The 21174-nt window shown below is 42.8% G+C and overlaps 1 protein-coding gene across 2 annotated transcripts in view; it reads right to left on the bottom strand.

Annotated features, from left to right (window-relative positions):
* The window catches only part of ston2 (stonin 2), a 143168-nt gene that overhangs the window by 96100 nt on the left and 25894 nt on the right, over positions 1 to 21174 (bottom strand). For both annotated transcript variants that reach the window (XM_048600326.1, XM_048600327.1), the window contains exon 3: positions 20437 to 20664. In XM_048600326.1, the coding sequence (XP_048456283.1) occupies positions 20437 to 20664 (228 nt within the window). The remainder of the gene's footprint in view (positions 1 to 20436; positions 20665 to 21174) is intronic.

Genomic DNA, 21174 nt, shown 5'->3' with positions numbered 1-21174 from the left:
TGTTATCTATAGTTGATTTTGTTCTGCTTTTCTTTTCTCTTTTTTCTGCTTATATTCATAAAACCATTTCATAAAGTCTGAGGGCGTAAATTCTGAGAAATACTCCATCTACTCATCTGTTTGAATACAAAATACTGACTGCTCTATCTAACAGACATATCAAAACTCATTTTCACTCATCATCATTTGTCTAATTTAATTTTGCTTAAACGGTACATATGTTTAACATTTTGCTCTGGCTTATCAGACACGGGGTACCTTAAACCAAATTATTATGTTCTTAGAAGTGACAGCTCCACAATACCAGCATCATTTCGATACTGAGTTGTTCTATACAATTGCATTTTCACACTCATTGGCAAAATTTCAAACAAATTCTTACGACGACATCCAGATCAGGAAACAAGTGGCCTTGAAACTACCTCCTAGGGTTAAAAACTACACTTTTCACTCAAAAGGATGCAATTTCCATTGAAATTTAGCTGTAGACCTTTGTGAGATACGAGTCAAGTATAGTCAAGCTAAAACAAAGCCAAATATCTTCTGGGATTGCCTTTTAATGGAGAATATCTTCTTTGTCATCACCAAACACAAGTTCAAAAATCACATGTCATGAGGTTATAGTCCAACAGGTTTATTTGAAATCACAAGCTTTCAGAGTGCAGCACCTTTGTCAGGTGCAGTGAGAGAAGAGCACACAGGCACAGAGTTTATAGGCAGAGAGATCAAAGGATCATAAACTTGAGTGGAGTGAACAAACCTAAAATGGCTGACTAACTGCCTCCTGTTGAATCTTTAATCATACATACATTTCTGCACTCCAGGAATTGCAGAAGCAGGGTATGGAGAACTCTGTTACAGAGGAGACGCAAGTTTCGATCGATTAAGATGCAAATTCCAGAATCTGTTTCAAGTCACTGCCCTGAGATAATTAAAGGTTTGATCAGTGTCTGCCTAACTTTCCAGATTTCAAACAGGCAGAGCGATAGGAATATAAAAAAAAAAAAGGTGACATCTCAGGTCAGACACCGAATTGCAGGTGTGAGGTCTTGTCCGGAATCCGTCTCAGAGTTTAAACCTGGAATTAGGCTGGTTTTATTCAGAAAGCAGGAATTTATAAAATGCCACACTGACTGACTACAAATTGTGTGTTTCTTGAACAAAAGAGAATGTATCTGCAAATAAACAAACATCTTGGATGAAATGATTCACCCCATAGGGTGGGTGGGTGTGTGTGTGTGTGAGCGAGAGACAGCGCACACGCTTGAGAGAGTATGTGTGTGAGACAGCGTGTGTATGAGAGAGTGTAGTAAGTAATCCAGTAGGGGGAGGTGATGGCCTAGTGTTATTATCACCAGACTGTTAATCCAGAGACCCAGATAACATCCCGGGGACTGGGATTCAAATCACGCCACGGCAGATGGAGAAATTTGAATTCAATAAAATATCTGGAATTAAGAATCTAATAATGACTGTGAATCCATTGTTGATTGTTGGAAAAACCCATCTGATTCACTAATGTTCTTACGGAAGGAAATCTGCCATCCTTACATGGTCTGGCCTACATGTGACTTCAGACCCCCAGCAATATTGACTCTTAACTACCCTCTGGACAATTAGGGATGGGCAATAAATGCTGCCTAGCAGTGACACTCGGATTCTGTGAATGAATAAAAGGATCCAAACTGTACAAACTAATTAAAAGTAGCGAGAGCGTAACAATTTATCAAGGTGATGCTGTCAAAACAGGACAGTAAGGGAGATCTTACAGAAACAGAACAGTTTTGTAGGGTTACCTGTAGCATGTCATGATCCAAGATCATGGTTGAGGCCGTCTTCATGGGTACAGAACTTGGCTTTCAGTCTCTGTTCAGCGATTCTGTGTTGTTGTGTATCTCGAAGTCTGCCTTGGCGGATGCTTACCTGAAGACCAGAGGCTGAATGCCCTTGACCACTGAAGTGTTCCCTACTGGGAAGGAATATTCCCGTCTGGCAATTGTTGCGTGGTGTCCATTCATCCGTTATGACCATGAAGATGGCCTCAACCCTGATCCTGGGATCAAGTCACGCAACAGGTGACCCCACCACACTGTTCTGTTTCTGTAAAATAATCCTTATTGTCCTGTTTTGACAGCATCACCTTGTTAAGTTGTATGACCTGTCTACCTTATTTAGTTTGTACAGGTTTGGATTATTTATTACACACACACACACACACAAAGGGGTAACTCTTCACTGAGGTTTTAGTGTTCCAAGAATATTGCTGTGATGGAAACATAGAAAATAGGAAGAGTAGGCTGTTCAGCCCCTTGAACATGCTCTTCCATTCAGTGTGGTCATGGCTGATCATCCAATTCAGCACCCTGTTCCCACTTTCTCTCTCTATACCCTTCGATCCATTTAGTTCTAAGAACCATCTCTAATTCCAAAATATTAAATGTTTTGGCCTCAATTGCTTTCTGCAAAAAAGAGAATTCCACAGTCTCACCACTCTCTGTGTGAAGAAATTTCTTCTCATCTCAGTCCTAGATAGCTAACGCATATCCTTAGACAGTCATCGGGAACATCCTTCCTGCATTTATCCTGTCTCGTCCTGTTAGAACTTCATAGGTTTCTATGAGATTCCTCTGCCCACCCCATTCTTCTAAGCTCCAGTGAATATAATTCTAACCAATCTAGGCTGTCTTCATACATCTGTCATGGCATTCCAGGAATCAGCCTATAAACCTTATTACACTCCCTCCATAGCCAGAATATCCCTCCTCAAATAAGGAGGTCAAAACTGCAAGCAAGACACCAGGTGTGATTTCACCAATTGCAGCAAGCGTCCCTGCTCCCATACTTGAATCCCCTCATTATGAAGGCCAACAAACTATTTTTTTTTCATCATCTACTGCACGTGCATGCTAACTTTCAGTGATTGGCATAAAAGGACAAGGTCTCGCTACACCTCCTCCTTTCCCAATCAATCACCGTTTAGATAATAATCTGCCTTCTTTTTGCTACCAAAATGGATAGCCTCACATTTGTGCATACTATACTTCAGCTGCATGCATTTGCCCTTTCACTCAACTTGTCCAAATCACACTGAAGCAGCTCTACATCCTCCTCACAACTCATCCTCCCACAAAAGTCTGCAAAGTTGGAGATATTACACTTAGTTTCCTCAGCTAAATCATTAATATATGCGTAAATAGCTGGATTCCAAGCATGGATCGGTACGGTTCTGAACTGGAAGGAAAATTGATTTTAGTTTTTCAATACTGTGAAAAGATAAGTGACTTTGAACAATGAAGTCAAAAATCAGCATTTACAAAATTTCAGGTGATTTCAGCTAAATGACTGGCAACCTACCTAGAAAGGTAGTTTACAATTTCTACAGAATGACAGAAGAGCCAGAAAAAGGTTTATGCAGACCCAGAACAGCAGAGGTGCAGTTATTGCAGTTGGGTCTTTAGGTGGGGTGGGAAGATGTTTCCATTGGTGGGAGAGACTAAGACCCGAGGGCACTGACTTAGAGTAAAGGAAGACCTTTTAGAACAGAGATAAGGAGAAACTTCTTTAGCCAGACAGTGGTGAATCTATGGAATTCACTGCCACAGAAGGCTGTGGAGGCCATGTCATTGAGTATATTTAAGACGGAGATAGTTAGGCTCTTGATTGTCAAGGGGATCAAAGAAAGATGGAAAATGGGGTTCAGAAACTTATCAGCCATGATTGATTGGTGGAGCAGACTCGATGGGCTGAATGGCCTAACTTCTGCTCCTATGTCTTATGGTCATAAGAAAGGGTCGGAGAGAGAAGTGGGGGTGGGGGGTGAACAGACAGAGCAAAAAAAAGAGAGAGAGAGAGAGAGAGAGAGAGAGAGAGAGAAAGATTGAATGTTCTTTTGTTTAAAGTATATTGGCAAACATTTATGAATAATTTTCAGTGGCCAACTTCGATGGTAACAAAAATAAACATACTTACCAGGCTATCAAGCCAGATTTCTGTAGTGATTGTAATGAGGTCAGCTAGTTGACCTCAGGTGAATGAGAGTTCCCTGATTAGACCTGTTAGTCTGGGATAATCAGGGAGCCTGGCTGACAAATGAAAACAGAAGTGTCAGACACCCTGCCACTCTGAGTCAACTCTGACAAGGCTGTATCAAAATCAAAGACTTTCCCTGGGTAAATAAAGAGTGACTTGGTGATGGGATACTGGCCTCTGTGGAATTATTTCAATGGCAACAAGACTAAAGCAAGTCCTGAAGAAATTTGCTCGTAACAACATCTTTGAGTTGGGGTAAACATTGCTTGCATCATCGCATTATTTGGGAAGCATGACTAGTTTGCTATCAAAGTCTGCTATTGAAAACTGTGCCCAATATGTGGAAAGAATGCATTATGTCTTCTGGGTAAATGACATTGGGGAAGCTGAAAAGCAACAAGCAATTTTCTTGACTGCTGTGGACCTGCAGCTTTTTTTCCCCCTGAGGTACGAGATACTAAAACCTTTCAAGAGATGACAGATAGTTAAGGAATAGTACAACCTCAAGCCTCGTTTATCCTGACATGCTATCGTTTTTGCTCGGCAATTCTAGAACTGGGGAATCTATGTCAGAATTTTTGACTAGGTTAAGATGACTGGCAGAGGAATGCGACTTTGGTTTATCCCTTAAGAAGATGTTGAGGGACCAGTTGGTGTGTGGGATTAATGACATAACCATGGAAAAGTGCCTACTAGCTGAAGCCTAACTGGACTACAAACAGGTACTATAACTGGTTTTATCATTCGAAAATGCAGCTGGTAGAGCATGGGTTACAGGGTATTCCAATAAAATTGGACACCCTTGCCAGTCCACCACTTGTCCACCCAGTGGGAGAACACCACTTGAGTGAAGGCAATTGTGTAGCCTCACTCAGGACATATCCTCAGCAGAGGGACTCTAGGTCAGCCCAATGCAAAACCCCAAAACAAAGCCAAGCCTTGGTCAAATGGTTAAAATTTTCTTCAGGATTCAGACTGGCAAGCCACTATAGTTGCTGCCAGTATGCAGACTTGAGAAAGCAAACAAAAAGGTCCTACTAGAGCCGACTTGATGTGGGGGTGCCAGTGTTGGACTAGGGTGGACAAGGTCAGAAATCACACGACACCAGACTATAGTCCAACAGGTTTATTTGAAAATACAAACTTTCAGAGTCTTACAGATGTTAGTGAGACAGGTAGTATCAGAGGGGGTCACAACACTGATGAGGATAGACTAAACATACCTAAGATGCTGTTAAATCTTTAATCAGAACATTTTAATTGATTAATACATACATATATGTAAATCTGAATTCCTTTGAAGTCACTGTCCTAAGAGAACAAAAAGGTTTTCAGTGTAAAGTTCAGGTGACATTTTAGGTCAAACAATGCATGTTAGGTTTACGGCCTTGTTTAGAATCTGTTTGTGTTTTGAACATAGAACATAGAATAGTACAGGCCCTTCGGCCCATGATGTTGTGCCGAGCTATTATCCTACTAAGATCAATCTAACCTGTATACCCTACATTTTACTATCCTCCATGTGCCTATCCAAGAGTTGCTTAAAAGTCTCTAAAGTATCTGATTCCAATACCACTGCTGGCAGCGCATTCCACACACCCACCACTCTGTGTGAAGAACCTACCTCTGACATCTCCCCTATATCTTCCTCCAATCACCTTAAAATTATGCCCCTTCGTAACAGTCATTTCTACCCTGTGAAAAACTTTCTGGCTATCCACTCTATCTATGCCTCTCATCATCTTGTACACCTCTATCAAGTCACCTCTCATCCTTCTTTGCTCCAATGAAAAAAGCCCTAGCTCCCTCAACCTTTCCTCACAAGGCCCGTTGGCCTCCAGTCTGGTAAGTCTCCTCTGCATCCTTTCTAAAGCTTCCACATCTTTCCTATAATAAAGGTGACCAGAACTGAACACAATATTCCAAGTGTGGTCTAACCAGAGTTTTATAAAGCTGCAGCATAACCTTACGGCTCTTAAACTCAATTCCCCTGCCAATGAAAGCCAACACACCATATGCCTTCTGTACAACCCTTGATTGTGAAGAAGGCGTATGGTTTGGAGTCAGACTGGCTTTATTTCTAACATAAAGATGTATAAAATGCCATATTGATAAATTGTGTGCACCACGAAGGGGGGGGGAAGTGAGAGAGAAAGCAAGAAAGCAAGAAAGAACGTGCATGTGCGCATGCATGTGTGCGCTTGAGAGACAGTGTGCGTATTTGAGAGGATCTGTGTGAGAGTATGTCTGTGCGTGAGTGTGTGAATGAGAGTTTTATAATGTGGTGGGGTCACCTGTAGTGTGACATGAACCCAAGATCCCGGTTGAGGCTGTCCTCATGGGTACTGAGCTTGATTATCACCCTCTGCTCGGCGACTCCACATTGTTGCGTATCCCAAAGTCTGCCTTGGAGGACGTTTACCAAAAGATCCAAGGCCGAATGTCCTTGACTGCTGAAGTGTTCCCCCACTGGAAGGGAACATCCCTGTCTGGCAATTGTTGTGTGGTGTCCATTCATCCGTTGTCATAGCCTCTCCATGGTTTCACCAATATACCGTGCCTCGGGGCATCCTTGCCTGCAGCGTATGAGATAGACAACATTGGCCAAGTATCTAAAAACCAAAAGAACTGTGGATGTTGTAAATCAGGAACAAAAACAAAAAATATGTTTCTGGAAAAGCTCAACAGGTCTGGCAGCATCTGTGAAGAAAAAAAAAAAAATCAGAGTTAACATTTCCGGTCCGGTTCTTGAACAGTTCTGAGAAAGGGTCACCGGAACCACAACAGTAACTGATTTTTTCTTCACAGATGCTGCCAGACCTGCTGAGCTTTTCCAGCAACTTCTGTTTTTGTTGTTGTTGGCCGAGTATCTGCTGTGCACGTAGTGGGTGGTATTCCCACACGTGATGGTAGTGTCAATGTCAAAGATCTGACATGTCTTGCAGAAGTTGACATGACAGGGTTGTATAGTGTTGTAATTGATGTTGTCCTGAAGGCTGGGTAGTTTGTTGCGAACAATGGTCTGTTTAAGGTTCGGCGGTTGTTTGAAGACGAGAAGTGGAGGTGTGGGGAAGAACTTGGCAAGGTGCTCATTATCATCGATAACGTGTTGAAGGCTGCGAAGAACATTACAGTTTCTCTGCTCCCGGAAAAGTACTGGATGACGAAGGATACCCTTTCGGACATACCCCGTGCCTGTCTAAGGAGGTCATTACCGTTTCTCGCAGTGACATATCAGAACTGGCAATTGTTGAGTTGAGCATCGTATCCTGTTCCTAGGAGGGCACCCTTCAACACCTTCAGGTGTCCATTTCATTCCTTCTCATCCAAACAGATCCTGTGTATGCGTAGGGCTTGTCCGTGGGGAAGGCTGTTTTAATATGTTTTGGGTGGAAGCTAGAGAAGTGCAACATCATGATGTTATCCGCAGGCTTGCAGTAGAGTGACATACTGAGATGTCTGTCCCCAATGGAGATGCACATGTCCAAGAATGAGACTGATTGTAAAGAGTAGTCTAAGGTAAGTCTGATGGTAGGATGAAACTTGTTGATATTGCTATGTAGTTGTTTCAGTGATTCCTCATCGTGAGTCCAAAAGGAAGTAAAAGTCATCCATGTAACTGGTGTATAGCGTTGGTCGGAAGTTCTGTGCAGCAAAGAAGTCTTGTTTGAACCTGTGCATGAAAATGTTGGCATATTGGGGAGCAAATCTGGTGCCCGTGGCTGTTCCATGTGTCTGGATGAAGAACTGGTTGTCGAAGATGAAGACGTGGTCGAGGATGAAGCGGATGAGTTGTAGGATGGTGTCTGGAAATTGGCAGTTGGTGGTACTGAGTACTGAGGCTGTTGCTGCGATGCTGTTGTTGGGGATGCTGGTGTTAAGTGCTGAAACGTCCATTGTGACAAGAAATGTTCCTGGTTCAACGGTCCATGGGTGCTGAGTTTCTGTAAGGAATCTGTAGTGTCACAACAGAAGCTGGGGGTTCCCTGTACAATGGGTTTCAAGATGCCCTCGACATAGCCAGAGGGGTTCTCTCTCTCTCTCACACACACACACACACACGTGTGAATCTTTGTTCAAAAAACACAATTTATAGGCAGTGTGGTGTTTTATAAATTCCTACTTCAGAAATAAAACCAGTCTGACCCCAAACCAAAACACAAACAGATTCTAAACAAGGCCTCACACCTAACATGCATTGTCTGACCTGAAATGTCACCTCTTCTTTACACTGATGAAACCTTTAGTTCTCTCAGGACAGTGACTTCAAAGAAATTCGGGGATTTAAATATACATATTAATTAATTAAAACATTCTAACTGATTAAGATTTAATAGAATCTTAGGGTTGTTTGGTACATCCTTAGTACATGACTTTTTGATCTTTTACTAATAAATTGTGTGTCTGATACTACCTCTCTCACTAACACCTGAAGCAGGAGTAAGACTGCGAAAGCTTGGGTTTTCAAATAAACATGTTGGACTATAACCTGGTGTCGTGTGACTTCTGACCTAAATTGAGTAAGAGAACTCATAGGCTAGTGTCCAGGAGAGTGTACACCAGAGTTCACCTACATCTGGTTTGGAACAGTCAAATTGCTTAGCAACATCCAAATCAGAACTAATCAAAACAAACATCTGGTTAAATGGTCACCCGGTTCTAATGGAGGTCAATACCAGCAGTCATTTCAGCAATTGCAGAACCAGTCTTTAAAATTCACTCTGGACTCCGACACTTAAGGTTAAGGGTACAATTGAGGTTCTGGTCTGTTTTGATAAGTAGCTGGCTCAGTTACCACTGACTGTAGTAAAAGGCTCAGGCCCAAGCTTGATAGGGCAAAATTGGTTGAGAAAGATTCAGCTTGACTGGTTCAACAATTTTCGATTAGAAAATGGCTGCCTGAGTGAAGTCCTAATTAAATACCTGGAAGTTTTCCAGGAAGGTTTAGGGACTATGAAAGGAGTCAAGGCCACCTTGCAGGTTGACGAGGAAGCAACTTCACAATTTTGAAAGGCCCGCTTTGTGCTATTTGCATAAAAGGGCAAAAGTAGAGACAGAAATCAGAAGACTGGAAGGCGAAGGAATCATCAAACCAGACCACTTTGCAGAATGGGCAGCATTGTTCATACCGATTATGAAGCCTGATGGGTTGGTTCGCCTTTGTGGGGATTTTAGACAAACAGTAAACTGCTTTTTGCAGCTGGATAAATATCCAATCCCATACATAGTAGATGTGCATATAAATCCTCCAGAGATGGTGTCATTCATGAAGTTGGGCATGAGACATGCGTACTTGCAGTTGTGGTTGGATTAGGATTCCCAGAAGTATGTTACAATTAATACCCATGAGGGTTTTTACCAATATATGAGGATATATTTGGGGTATTGTCAGCCTGTGCAATTTTCCAGCAGAAAATGGAGAACATTTTACAAGGTCTATCCAAGGTTAACATTTATCTAGATGACATGCTAAAAGACCAATAAAGGACCACTTAGAGAACTTCAGCATAGCCCTCAGACATTTTTTCCCCAGGCAGGCATGTGCCTTAGAAGGGAAAAATGTATGCTCCAGGCACCCCGAGTGACCTACTTGGGCTATAGAGTCAACAAGACCACGTTACACCTGTAAAGGGTGATCAAAGGTACCCCGGCTCTCACACCTGTACCGGAGCTTAGATCTTTCCTTGGGCTAGTGAATTATTACGGAAAGTTCATAACCTGGCCTCCATCCTGGCACCTTTGAATCAGCTCCTTAAAAAGGGTCAGCCTTGGAAATGGTTGCGCAACCAAGCCATAACTTTCAGGGACGAGAAGAAACAGCTACTTTTCCTGTAACGGTCCCAAGTGAGATCAAGTATTGACGTCTGATGCCTCCTCATATGACATCGGGGTAGTATTAGCTCACGGGTGGCCCAACGGAAAGGAACACCCAATAGCGTATGCATCCAGGATTTCGGCAAATGCAGAGCATAAATACACCCAGATAGAAATTGGAAGGTGGTCATATTAGATTTGATTGATTTATTTGTTTTGATTTAATTGATTTATTGTCACATGTAGCTAAGTACAGTGAAAACATAGAAACATAAAAGATAGGAGCAGGAGGCGGCCATTTGGCCCTTTGAGCTTGCTCCGCCATTCGTTACAATCATGCCTGATCATACCACACAACAGCCTAATCCTGCTTTCTCCCCATGACCGTTGATCCCATTCCCTGAAGTGCTATGTCTAGCCACCTCTTGAATACATTCAATGTTTTGGCATCAACTACTTCCTATGGTAATAAATTCCACAGGTTCACTACTCTTTGGGTGAAGAAATTTCTCATCTCCATCCTAAATGTCTACCTGGAACCCTCAGACTGTGACCCCTGGTTCTGGACTCACCCCACCATCAGGAACATCCTGCCTGCATTTACCCTGGTCTAGAATTTTATAAGTCTTTATGAGATCCCCCTTTATTTGTCTAAACTCCAGTGAAAATGATCGTAACCGAGTCAATCTCTCTTCATACATCAGTCTTGCCATCCCTGGGATCAGCCTGCTAAACCTTCACTGCACTCCCTCAAGAGCAAGAGCATCCTTCCTCAGAAAAGTAGGCCAAAACTGCGCACAATATTCTGGATGTGGCTTCACCAAGGTCCTATATAACTGCATCAACGCATCCCTGCTCCTGTACTCAAAACCTCTCGCAATGAAGACCAGCATACCTTTTGCCTTATTTACCGCCTGCTGCACCTGCATGCTTACCATCAGTGACTAGTGCACAAGGACCCCCAGGACCCATTGCACACTCCCCTCTCCCAATTTACAGCCATTCAGATAGTAATCTGCCTCCTTGTTTTTGCTTCCAAAGTGAATAACCTCACATTTATCCAAATTATACTGCATCTGCCATTGATTTGCCCACTCACCCAATCTGTCCAGATCATGCTGAAGGATCGCTGCATTCTCATCACTGTTCACCCTCCCAATCAACTTGGTATCATCTGTTGACTTTGAGATGTTATATTGTGAATAGCTGGGATCCTAGCACCGATCCTTGTGGCACCCCACTAGTTAATATCTGTCAAACGTGGAAAGGACCCATTAATTCCTTTGTTTCCTCTCTGCCAACCAGTTTTCTATCCATCTCAATACACTTACCCCAATCCCATGCACTCTAATCTTGCAATATAATCTCTTATGCAGGACTTTGTCAAACACTTTCTGAAAGTCCAAATATACCACATTTGACAAGGGGGAGCCAGTCACTTTACTAGTTACATTTTCATAGAATTCCAACAGATTTGTCAAGCGTGATTTCCCCTTCATAAATCCATGTTCACTCTGTCTGACTGCCACTGCTTTCTAAATGCTCCACTGTAAAGTCCTTGCTTTGTTTATGAGCATAACAGGCAGATCATAGTAAGCAAAGACATACAGATCATAGGGTGAAGAAAAACTAGACAGAGGCATACAAGTTACATTGCACAGGGCATGTGCTAGACAAGATCAACATTAACTTTAAATAATGCTGATCTTGCTAGACATCCATTCATCAGCCTAAATGTCAGGGAAGAAGCTGTTCTTGAACCTGCTGGTGCAAGTGTTCAAGCTTCTGTATCTTCTGCCTGACAGAATAAGTTGTAGGAGAGCTTTTCCGGGATGCGGTAGGTCTTTGATGAAGTTGGCAACCTTTCCACAGCAACAGACCATGTAAACGGAGTCCATGGATTGAAGGTTGACTCCTGTGATGGTCCGTACTGTGCACACAATCTTCTGTAGTTTCTTACGGTCCTAGGCAGATCAGTTGCCATACTAGGCCGTTAGGAACCCATACAGTATGCTTTCATTGGTACATCTGTAAAAGTTGGTGAGGGGCCTTATGGACATGTCAAATTTCCTGAGCCGCCTGAAGAGGAGTTGTTGTTGTGCCATCTTAACCATTACATCCACATTGGAAGTCCAGGACAGGTTGTTGATTATCATCATTCCTAGGAACCTGGCACTCTCCATCCTCTCAACTTCAGCTCCGTTAATGTAGATGGGGGCATGCTCTCCTCCCTTCTTTTTGATGTCAATGGTCAGTTCTTTAGTTGCGCTGACGTTGACAGAGAGGTTGTTCTCATTGCACCACATCACCAAGCCCTTTATCTCCTTTCTGTATTCTGACTGGTCAATGTTTGATATCTGTCGTACCACGGTGGTGTTGTCAACAAACTTGTAGATGGCGTTCATTCAGAAATTGGCAACACCATTGTGGGTGTACAGGGAGTATAGTAGGGGGCTGAGAATGCATTCTTGTGGGGGCTACAGGGTTGAGTGTTATCGTGGTGGAGATGCAGTTATCTATCTTCACTGATTGCTGTCTGTGGATCAGAATGTTGAGGATCCAGTTGCAGAGAGTGGAGCCGAGACCTAGGTCTTGGAGTATTGAGATCAGTCTGGAGGGGATAATGGTGTTTAAGGCGGAGCTGTAGTCGATGAACAGGAGTCTGACATAGGTGTACTTGTTGTCCAGATATGTCAGGAATGAGTGCAGGGCTAGGGAAATGGTGTCCACAGTGGACCTGTTACGTTGGTAGGCACATTGTGGAGGATTGTGGCAGGCTGGAGACTAGATTTGATTTGGCCATGATCAGGTTCTCAAAGAATTTCATGATTATGGAGGTCAGAGCCATTGGGAATTAGTCATTAAGATATGTTGCATGTGCTTTCTTAGGTACTGGGACGATGGTAGTCTTCTTGAAGCAGGTAAGGACTTTGGCTTGTAGGAGGGAGAGGTTGAAGATGTTGGTGAATACCTCCACCAATTGGTCCGCACAGGATTTAAGTGCTCAGCTAGGGACTCTGTCCAGGCCATCACTTTCCTTGGGTTGACTCCCAGGAAGACCGATTTAACATCTGCAGTGGTGACAGTGGGCACAGGTATGTCTGGGGCTGTCGGGCAGGTGACACCACACAACAGGCATTCTGCTCGAACCGACCATACAAAACATTGATCACATCAGGGAGGGATGTGTCTTTGTCTACTATCTTGCGCGGCTTCATTTTGTATCCCGTTATGTTGGTTAGGCCTTGCCACAGGCGGCGGCAGTCTGTATGGTTGGTTTGGGCCTCTAACTTTATTCAGTACTGTTTTTTGGCATCTCTGATGGCTTTGTAGAGGTCATAGCTGGATTTTATGTATAGGTCTCGGTCGTCCGACTTGAAAGCTGCATTCCTGGTCTTCAGTGGGGAGTGGATTTCCTGGTTCATCCAAGGTTTGTGATTGGGGAACACCTGGATTGACTTCTTTGGTACACAGTCCTCCACGCATTTGCTAATGGAGTCTGTGACAGTGGTAGCATATGCTCTAAGTTTTCTGCTGAGTACTTGAATATGGTCCAGTCCATCGATTCCAAGCAGTCCTGGAGACGGTTTTCCGCTGCCTTGGACCAGCAATATATTTCTTTTTGTAAAGGTTCCTCCGTTTCAGCTTCTGCTTGTAAGCTGAAAGGAGGAATGCAGTGCTGTGATCTGATTTTCCAAAGTGTGGACAGGGGATGGAGCAGTAAGCGTCTTTAATGGTTATATAGCAATGATCCAGGATATTTGGTCCTCTAGTGGGGCAGGTAGTGTGTTGGTGGTACTTTGGCAGCAGTCTCTTTAGGTTGCTTTGGTTGAAGATGCTGGCTAGACTGAATAAAGCCTAAAGGAATTTCATCTCCAGAGTGTTTGTGATGGTGTAAATTTCATCTAGGGCATTCTTCACATCAGCATGGGGTGGCATATAGACTGCCGTCAGGATGGTGGCACCAGATGGTAGGAATGGCATTTTACTATAAAGTATTCTAGGTCCGGGGAGCAATGGTTTGCCAGGGTCGCTATGTCCCAGCACCAGGAGGTGTAGATCAGGAAGCATACCCTTTTGCCTTAACCAAGGACACCGTGCGGTTAATATGGTGTATGGAGAACGTGTCAGCTTGTAGGCCACAGTCAGGAGGTTCCACCAATACCTATGAACATAAATTTGTAATAATAACAGAGCACAAACCACTATTAGGGCTACTTAAAAGAGGACAAGGCAGTGCCACCCATAGCTTCAGGCCGAATTCAGCAATAGGCGCTAATATTAAGGACACATAATTACAAGTTGGAACACCATCCGAGAGGCCAAGTAGCAAATGAGTTGAGCCATCTCCCATTGGCAGATACACCACTGGTGGTACTGCCACGAGAAGAGTCCATAACAGTTAAAAATTTTCTGGACACACTTCCAGTCACAGCTGCCTATATCAGAAGCTGGACGCAAAAAAGATCCAGTCCTGGCAAAACTGAAACAGTTGGTGGTGATGGGGGCATACCAAAGGGCCATCACAACCAGAACTGAAACCTTTTTGGACCTGGAGAAACCGGATCACAGTAGAGGATGGCATATTATTGTGGGGAGCATGGGTGTTTGTCCTGAGCAAAGGTTACCACCAGAGACTGGCTGAACTCCACCAGGGTCATCCAGGGGTTTCCAAAATGATGATGTTATGTCTGGTGGCCAGGATTGGATGCAGACATAACCACAATGGTGGGGCAGTGCCCAGAGTGCCAGCAAGGACAGAAATTACCACCAACTGCTCCCCCACATTCGTGGAATGGCTAGGTAAACCCTGGACTTGGTTACACGTCGACAACGTAGGTCCATCGTTCATTGTTCTTCGTCATTGTGGACGCCCACTCAAAGTGCATAGAGTTCATTCATCAAACATGGGGACAATGAAAGAAAAACTGCACACTTTTTTTGCAATACACAGACTCCCAAAAGGGTTGGTCACAGATAACAGGCTATTGTTTACCAGCTGGGACTTTGAATAAATCCTAAAGTCAAATGGCATCGGACATAAGGACAGCTCCATACCATCCATCATCCAATGGTCCGGCAGAAACAGCAGTCAGAAGGCTGAAAGAAACAGCTTACAGCTTCACTAGATACCAATCTGTCCTGTTTCCTATTTGATTATAGGACTATCCTCATGCAACTACAGGGATAGCACCAGCAGCTCTGCTAATGGGGAGAAGACTCCACATCCGGTTAAACTGCATCAGGATTGCCAACGCCGTCGCAAGATTCTGCTCAGTGAGAAGGACAAGTTACTTCAGGAGATGAAGTTTGCTGTCGGAAATGGCCCTGCATGGGTAAGGGGAATGGTTGACATGGGCTTGAGTCCAGTGACGTATCAAGCTTGGGTATGTGCAAAAGTCCTGAACAAACGCATGGACCATATGAAAGCTGCAAACTCAAATGGGGCAGAAGCAAAAATTTCAGTCAGAAAGGTTGGCGGAACCCGTGGGATCCCCCTCTCAAGTGTTGAAGAGCTCAAAACCTGGACACAGCAGAAAATCGCCACCTCGACACCTTTGCCACCTGAAGAAGAAAATGAATTTCTTTGGAGACACTCCAAGCACAAGAGGTGAGCTACTGTGCTTTACACGCTGTCCGAATCCAAGGCAGAGTTGGAGGAACCTGACCCAGTGCTAAAACACCCCAGGAGGAGCAACAAGAAAAAGAGACAGCCTATGTCCTCAGATAGGGAGGGATGTAATGGCTATAATGAGGTCAGCCAGGTGGACCTCAGAATATGAATTCCCTGATGGGAGCTAATAATCTGGTCTAATCAGGGAGCCTTGGCAGACATATAAAAATAGAAGCATCAGACAACCTGCCACTCTGGGAATTGACGCTGTTGAGCGTGTACCAGAGTTAAGGACTTTCCACATGTACATAATGGACGACTTGCTGATGGGATACCAGTCTCTGTGGAGTTATTCGAGTTTCACTCTAGGATATGACTTGTCCAGTATTATAATCTGCTGGGATCATGTCCTTTTTTCAGGAAAATGTCATCAGTGAACCAGATGGAAATCTGTTAACAATTCATTAGTTTTATAATTAACCATCAGTAATACTGACTTTTATTTCAGACTTATATACAATTAATTTATGTACTTAAAATTTCCCAACTGCAATCTCTGGATCATGAGTCTAGACCTCTGGATTATTATTAGTCCAGTAACATAACTTATAGTGTTTCCCTTCTTATCCCTACTTATTCCAGGGATCTCTCCCATATATCCCAGAACAAAAAGACAAATCTAAATTATGGAAATACTAAATGTTGAAAACACCCAGGAGTTCAGACAGCTCCATAAATATTGGCAGATTGGAAATCCAGCATTTTCTGATTGAAACAACAAAGAACTGCAGAGTACCGGAACACAGGCCCTTCAGCCCAGCAAGACTGTGCCGACACACAATGTCTTCTTAAACTAAAAAGCCTTTGGTGTCCACATGGTGTGTATTACTCTATTCCCTGCCCATTCATATAATCTGTCAAAATACATCCTAAATATTGCTATTGTATCCACCTCCACCAACGCCTCTGGCAGCACATTCCAGGCACTTACCACCCTCAGTGTAAAAGAACTTGCCTCTCGTCTTCTTCAATCTTACCCCTTTTTACTTTAAACCTATTTCCCCTAATAACTGCCATTTCTACCTTCAGAAAATGGCTTTGACTGTCCGTTCTATCCATGCCACCCATAATTTCATAAAGTTCTATCAGGTTGCACCTAAGCCTCCGACATTCAAGTGAAAAAAAAAACTGAATTTGTCTAATCTCACGTCATAGCTAATACCCCCAAAACAGGCATCATCCCAGTAAACAGTTTCTGTAGCCTATTCAAAGCTTCTAAATCCTTCTGGTAGTATGGTGACAAGAACCGTACACAATATTCCCAATGTGGCCTAACTAACGTTCTTTACAGCTACAATACGAGGTCTGTTTAATACTCTCTATGCCCTGACCAACGAAGGCAAGCATGCCATTTGCCTACTTGACCACCTTATCCACTTGTGTTGGTATCTGCAGGGAACTGTAGATCTGTACGCCTAGATCTCTCTGTATGTTGATGTTTCTAAGGGTTCTGTCATTTATTCTATACATCCCTCCTGGATTTGTTCCAAATGCATAACCCATCACTTATCCAAATTCTTCACCCAAGTCTCCAGCTTATCTATATCCTGCTGATTCCTCTGGCAATGCTCCTCACTAACCACAACTAACCTATGCGGTGTGTCGTCTACAAACTTACTAATCAGGTTGCCTATTTTCTCCTCCAAATCATTTACATATGTTACAAACAACAGGGGCCCCTGCACTGATTCCTGTGGAACTGGTCACAGATCTCCAGTCAGAAAAACACTCTTCCACTGCTACCCTCTGTCTTCTATGACCAAGCCAGTTCTGCATCCATCCTACCAGCTCATCGCAGATCCCATGTGACTTCACATTTTGTATCAGCCTGCAATGAGGGACCTTGTCAAAGGCCTTGCTCAAGTCCGTACAGACAACATCTAGTGCCTTGCCCTCAAATCATCTTTGTCACTTCCTCTAAAACTTAATGAAGTTTGTAAGACATGACTTCTCCCACAAAATGCCATACTGCCTATCGTTAATAAGTCCATATTTTTCCAAATGTGAGTAACTCTATCCCGAAGAATCTTCGCCAATAATTTCCCTTCCACTAACACAAGCCTCACTGGCCTGTAATTTCCCAGATTCTCCCTGTTGCACTTCTTCAACAAGGCAATAATGTTGTCTATTCTCAAGTCCACTGTGACCTCTCCTGTGACCAAAAATTTACAGCAGAAGCATTTTGCCTTTATATCCCCAACCAAAGCACAGATCCCTGACAGTTCTGGTGCAAATTTCAACTCAGTTTCAGGTTGTACTATTATGTTTAGAAATTTGCCCCAGTTTTGATTGTGGAAGTGATGACTCACAAAGTGTATACTCTACTCAGCAAAACTATTGATGGGCTACCTGGTGGGTCCACCTCTTGATGGTGCTAGTTAGTTCTGCTCAGAGCTGAATGGCCTAGTAACAATTTTTGCTGATCATACTTTAAGCCAGCCTATGAATATATAATCAAGAAATAAAAGCAAACCTTTGAACCTGCTCTGCTGGTCAATAAGATAGTGGCTGATCTGATTTTAACCTCAACTGTTTATTCTTCACACCCCTGATAATCTTTCATTCCCTCAATAATCAAGAATCTATCTACCCATAGCTTCAAAATATTTAAAGCTTCCGCATCCACTGTCCTTTGAGGAAAAGAAGTTCAAAGATTCCCAATACTCAATCTTTTTTCCTCATCCCTTTCTTAAATGGATGGCCACTTATTTTTGAACCATGACCCCTAGTTTTAGATTCATCCACAAGAGGTAACGTCCTTTCAACATCCATCTAGCCAAATCCCCTCAGGAAACTGAATCTTTAAACTCGAGGATACCAGCCTACCCGGTCTCATCTTCCCTCTTAAGATGATCTGCTCATTCCAGGTCTCTCTCTAGTAACCCTTCAATGAACTGCTTCCAAAGTATTACCTTCCAGAAGTAAAGTGACCCAATATTGTACACAGTCCTCCAGACTGCGTCTCACCAATACCTTGTACAACTGAAACATAACCTCCCTACTCTTGCATCTAATTTTTCTCGCAATAAACTATGACATTATATTAGCTTTCCTGATTATGTGCTGTACTTGCATTCTATCCTTCTGACATTCATGCACTCAGATCTCTTTGCATCTCAGAGCTCTGCAACTTCTCACCATTTAGAAAATATGCTTCATTTTTATTCTTTCTGCCAAAATAGACGATTTCACATTTTTACACATTATACACCATTTGTCCACTTATTTAAACTTGTCTTTGTGGACTCCTTATGTTCTCTTCATGACTCACTTCCCTACTTATCTTTGTACCATCAGCAAATTTAGCTAGCATTCCTTTAATCCCTTCAAAATCATTGACAGGAATTGTAAAGCGTTAAAGCCCCAGCACTGGCCCTTGTAGCATACCACTACGACATCGTCCCAGCCTGATAAAAGACATTTATTCCTACTCTCTGCTTTCTGTGAGCCAGCCAATATGTTACCCCTACACCATGAGCCTTTGTTTTCTGCAATAGCATTTGTTCAAGTGCCATTTTGAAAGATATTCTGGAAATCTAAATACAATACTTCTGCCAGTTTCTCCTCAAATCTACAGCACAAGCTACTTCTTCAAAGAACTCCAATAAATTAGTTAAACATGATTTTTCTTTTGATAAAACCATGTTGGTTCTGCCAAGTTACCTTGAACTCATCCAAGAATCCTGTTATAATGTCTAATCTAAACAGCCTTATCTTTCTTAAATGGGAAGGAGAATAAAAGACCACTAAAATTCTTTGATACTGAACCCCTCCACACAAATATAGGAATCTGGAGGCATGTGTGGTATAGGGGGCCAGAAAAAGAGCTGCAAAGGGCTCAGTAGATCTTTCATGGAAAAGACTACCACGAAGATCAATTCCGGATGTCAGGATTTGACAGCAGTGTACAAGAAATTTTAAAAGGTATTCATCTGTGGCAGGTGTATACCCAAATAGTGCCACAGAGCTACTTACATTCCACCCTCTGTTTTGCAAAAACAAGATGGCACACAATAGAAGGAAGCAGAGCAATCCAACAGGGACTAGGAAACTGGTGTCCCCTGAGCCCTACAGAATGCATGTTTTTCTGCACCATGGAACGATTTCAATAAGGACCCCAGCATTAATCACCGAGATTAGCAAGGATAACAGTATTTTTCTTCTTTAAGCCTCTTGTGTCCTAGTACACTTTCAACTTGCTATTTGGTTATGCACAAACTGCTGGTAAGGTGACCATGGACCTCTTGCTTCCCATCCAAACCTACTTCCTTCACATCAATATTCTCCTTCAGTATTTCTGCTTGTCAGAGGATGCATCTCTGACAAATTCAGGTACTCAGTTATGATAACACATGCAAAAGCATGCTTTAATACTTTGCAGCAGAGAAAAAGTAATCAAAACATTTACTTATGTTGCAATCAAGGTGTCTAGCCATGTAAATAACGCCACTGCAGGACCATCTTGCAGCCTCATTTCTTTTTACAACAGCAGACATGCAAGTATTATGAGGACCTCCACTGTGCAAATTTGGAATGTTGGATTCACATCAGCCAAATTAAGTTAGGTGTCTGCATAGTGTCAAATTCAATGCGTTCTGAGTCCTATATTCTCGACAAATGGCATGTGGATTGAACAGATAGAGGCCAATAGCACAGGTTGCCCCCAGGAAAGGCAGGCATGTCTTTGTATTGTAACTGGCAAATGGACTATGCAGGACACAGGCTGCCTCCAGGAAAGATAGGTATGCCTTCATGTTATAACTGGCAAATGCAATCTGCATGTGAATTTTTCACCTTAAAAGTTTAAGAAAAGCTAAGTAACTGCTAAAGGAAAAACTCTGTCACTGCCAGCATTAATTTGGATCATGAATAAATAATTCAGAGGTACTTTCAGCTAAATTCAAACTCTAATCACCAACCTGTTGACGGAGGGTGGAGTGGTGCAAGATTAGGCCAAAGTTGATCGTCAAATCGAATCCATCCACTGGGCACGGATACAGTTTGTGTTAGACACACCAAACTATGCTGGCTTCCGACCAAAGGACTAGCTTGAATACTTGAGGAGGATTGCTGGATTGTATGGTCCAGATAATTATCATCTCCAAGTGTTGCAGGGGAGGCTGGTGAATAGTTTCTTTGATCTTCAACTGTTGATCATAAAATTAATTTTCACATCATCACACAGACCATCAAGCTTTGTTAATCCCAGACTAAAAATCAAACTTTGATTTAAAAAAAAAATTGACAAGATCTGTTCAGAGGACTGGAGAATAGCCAATGTTGTCCCATTGTTTAAGACGGGTGACAGTGAAAACCCTGGAAATTACAAGCCTGTGAGCAACACATCAGCAATAGGGAAATTATTGGAAAAGATTCTCAGGAACAAGATCTATATGCATTTAGAAGCAAATGGAACTTAATAGTGATAGACAGTATGGTTTTGTGCAGGGGAGGTCGTGCCTCACTAACTTGACCGAGTTTTTTGACGAGGTGAAGAAGATGATTGTTGAGGGGAAAGCAGCTGCTGTTGTCTACATGGACTTCAGATAAGCTTTTGATAAGGTCCCTCATGGCAGACTGGTACAAAAGGTGAAGTCACATGGTATCAGGGGTGAGCTGGCAAGATGGATACAGAACTGGCTTAGTCATAGGAGACA

This window comes from Rhincodon typus, chromosome 8, assembly GCF_021869965.1.
Source record: "Rhincodon typus isolate 14 chromosome 8, sRhiTyp1.1, whole genome shotgun sequence".
Classification (NCBI taxonomy): domain Eukaryota; kingdom Metazoa; phylum Chordata; class Chondrichthyes; order Orectolobiformes; family Rhincodontidae; genus Rhincodon; species Rhincodon typus.
The sequence above is the reverse complement of the archived record's forward strand: the minus strand, read 5'-3'. Positions and strand labels throughout refer to the sequence as shown.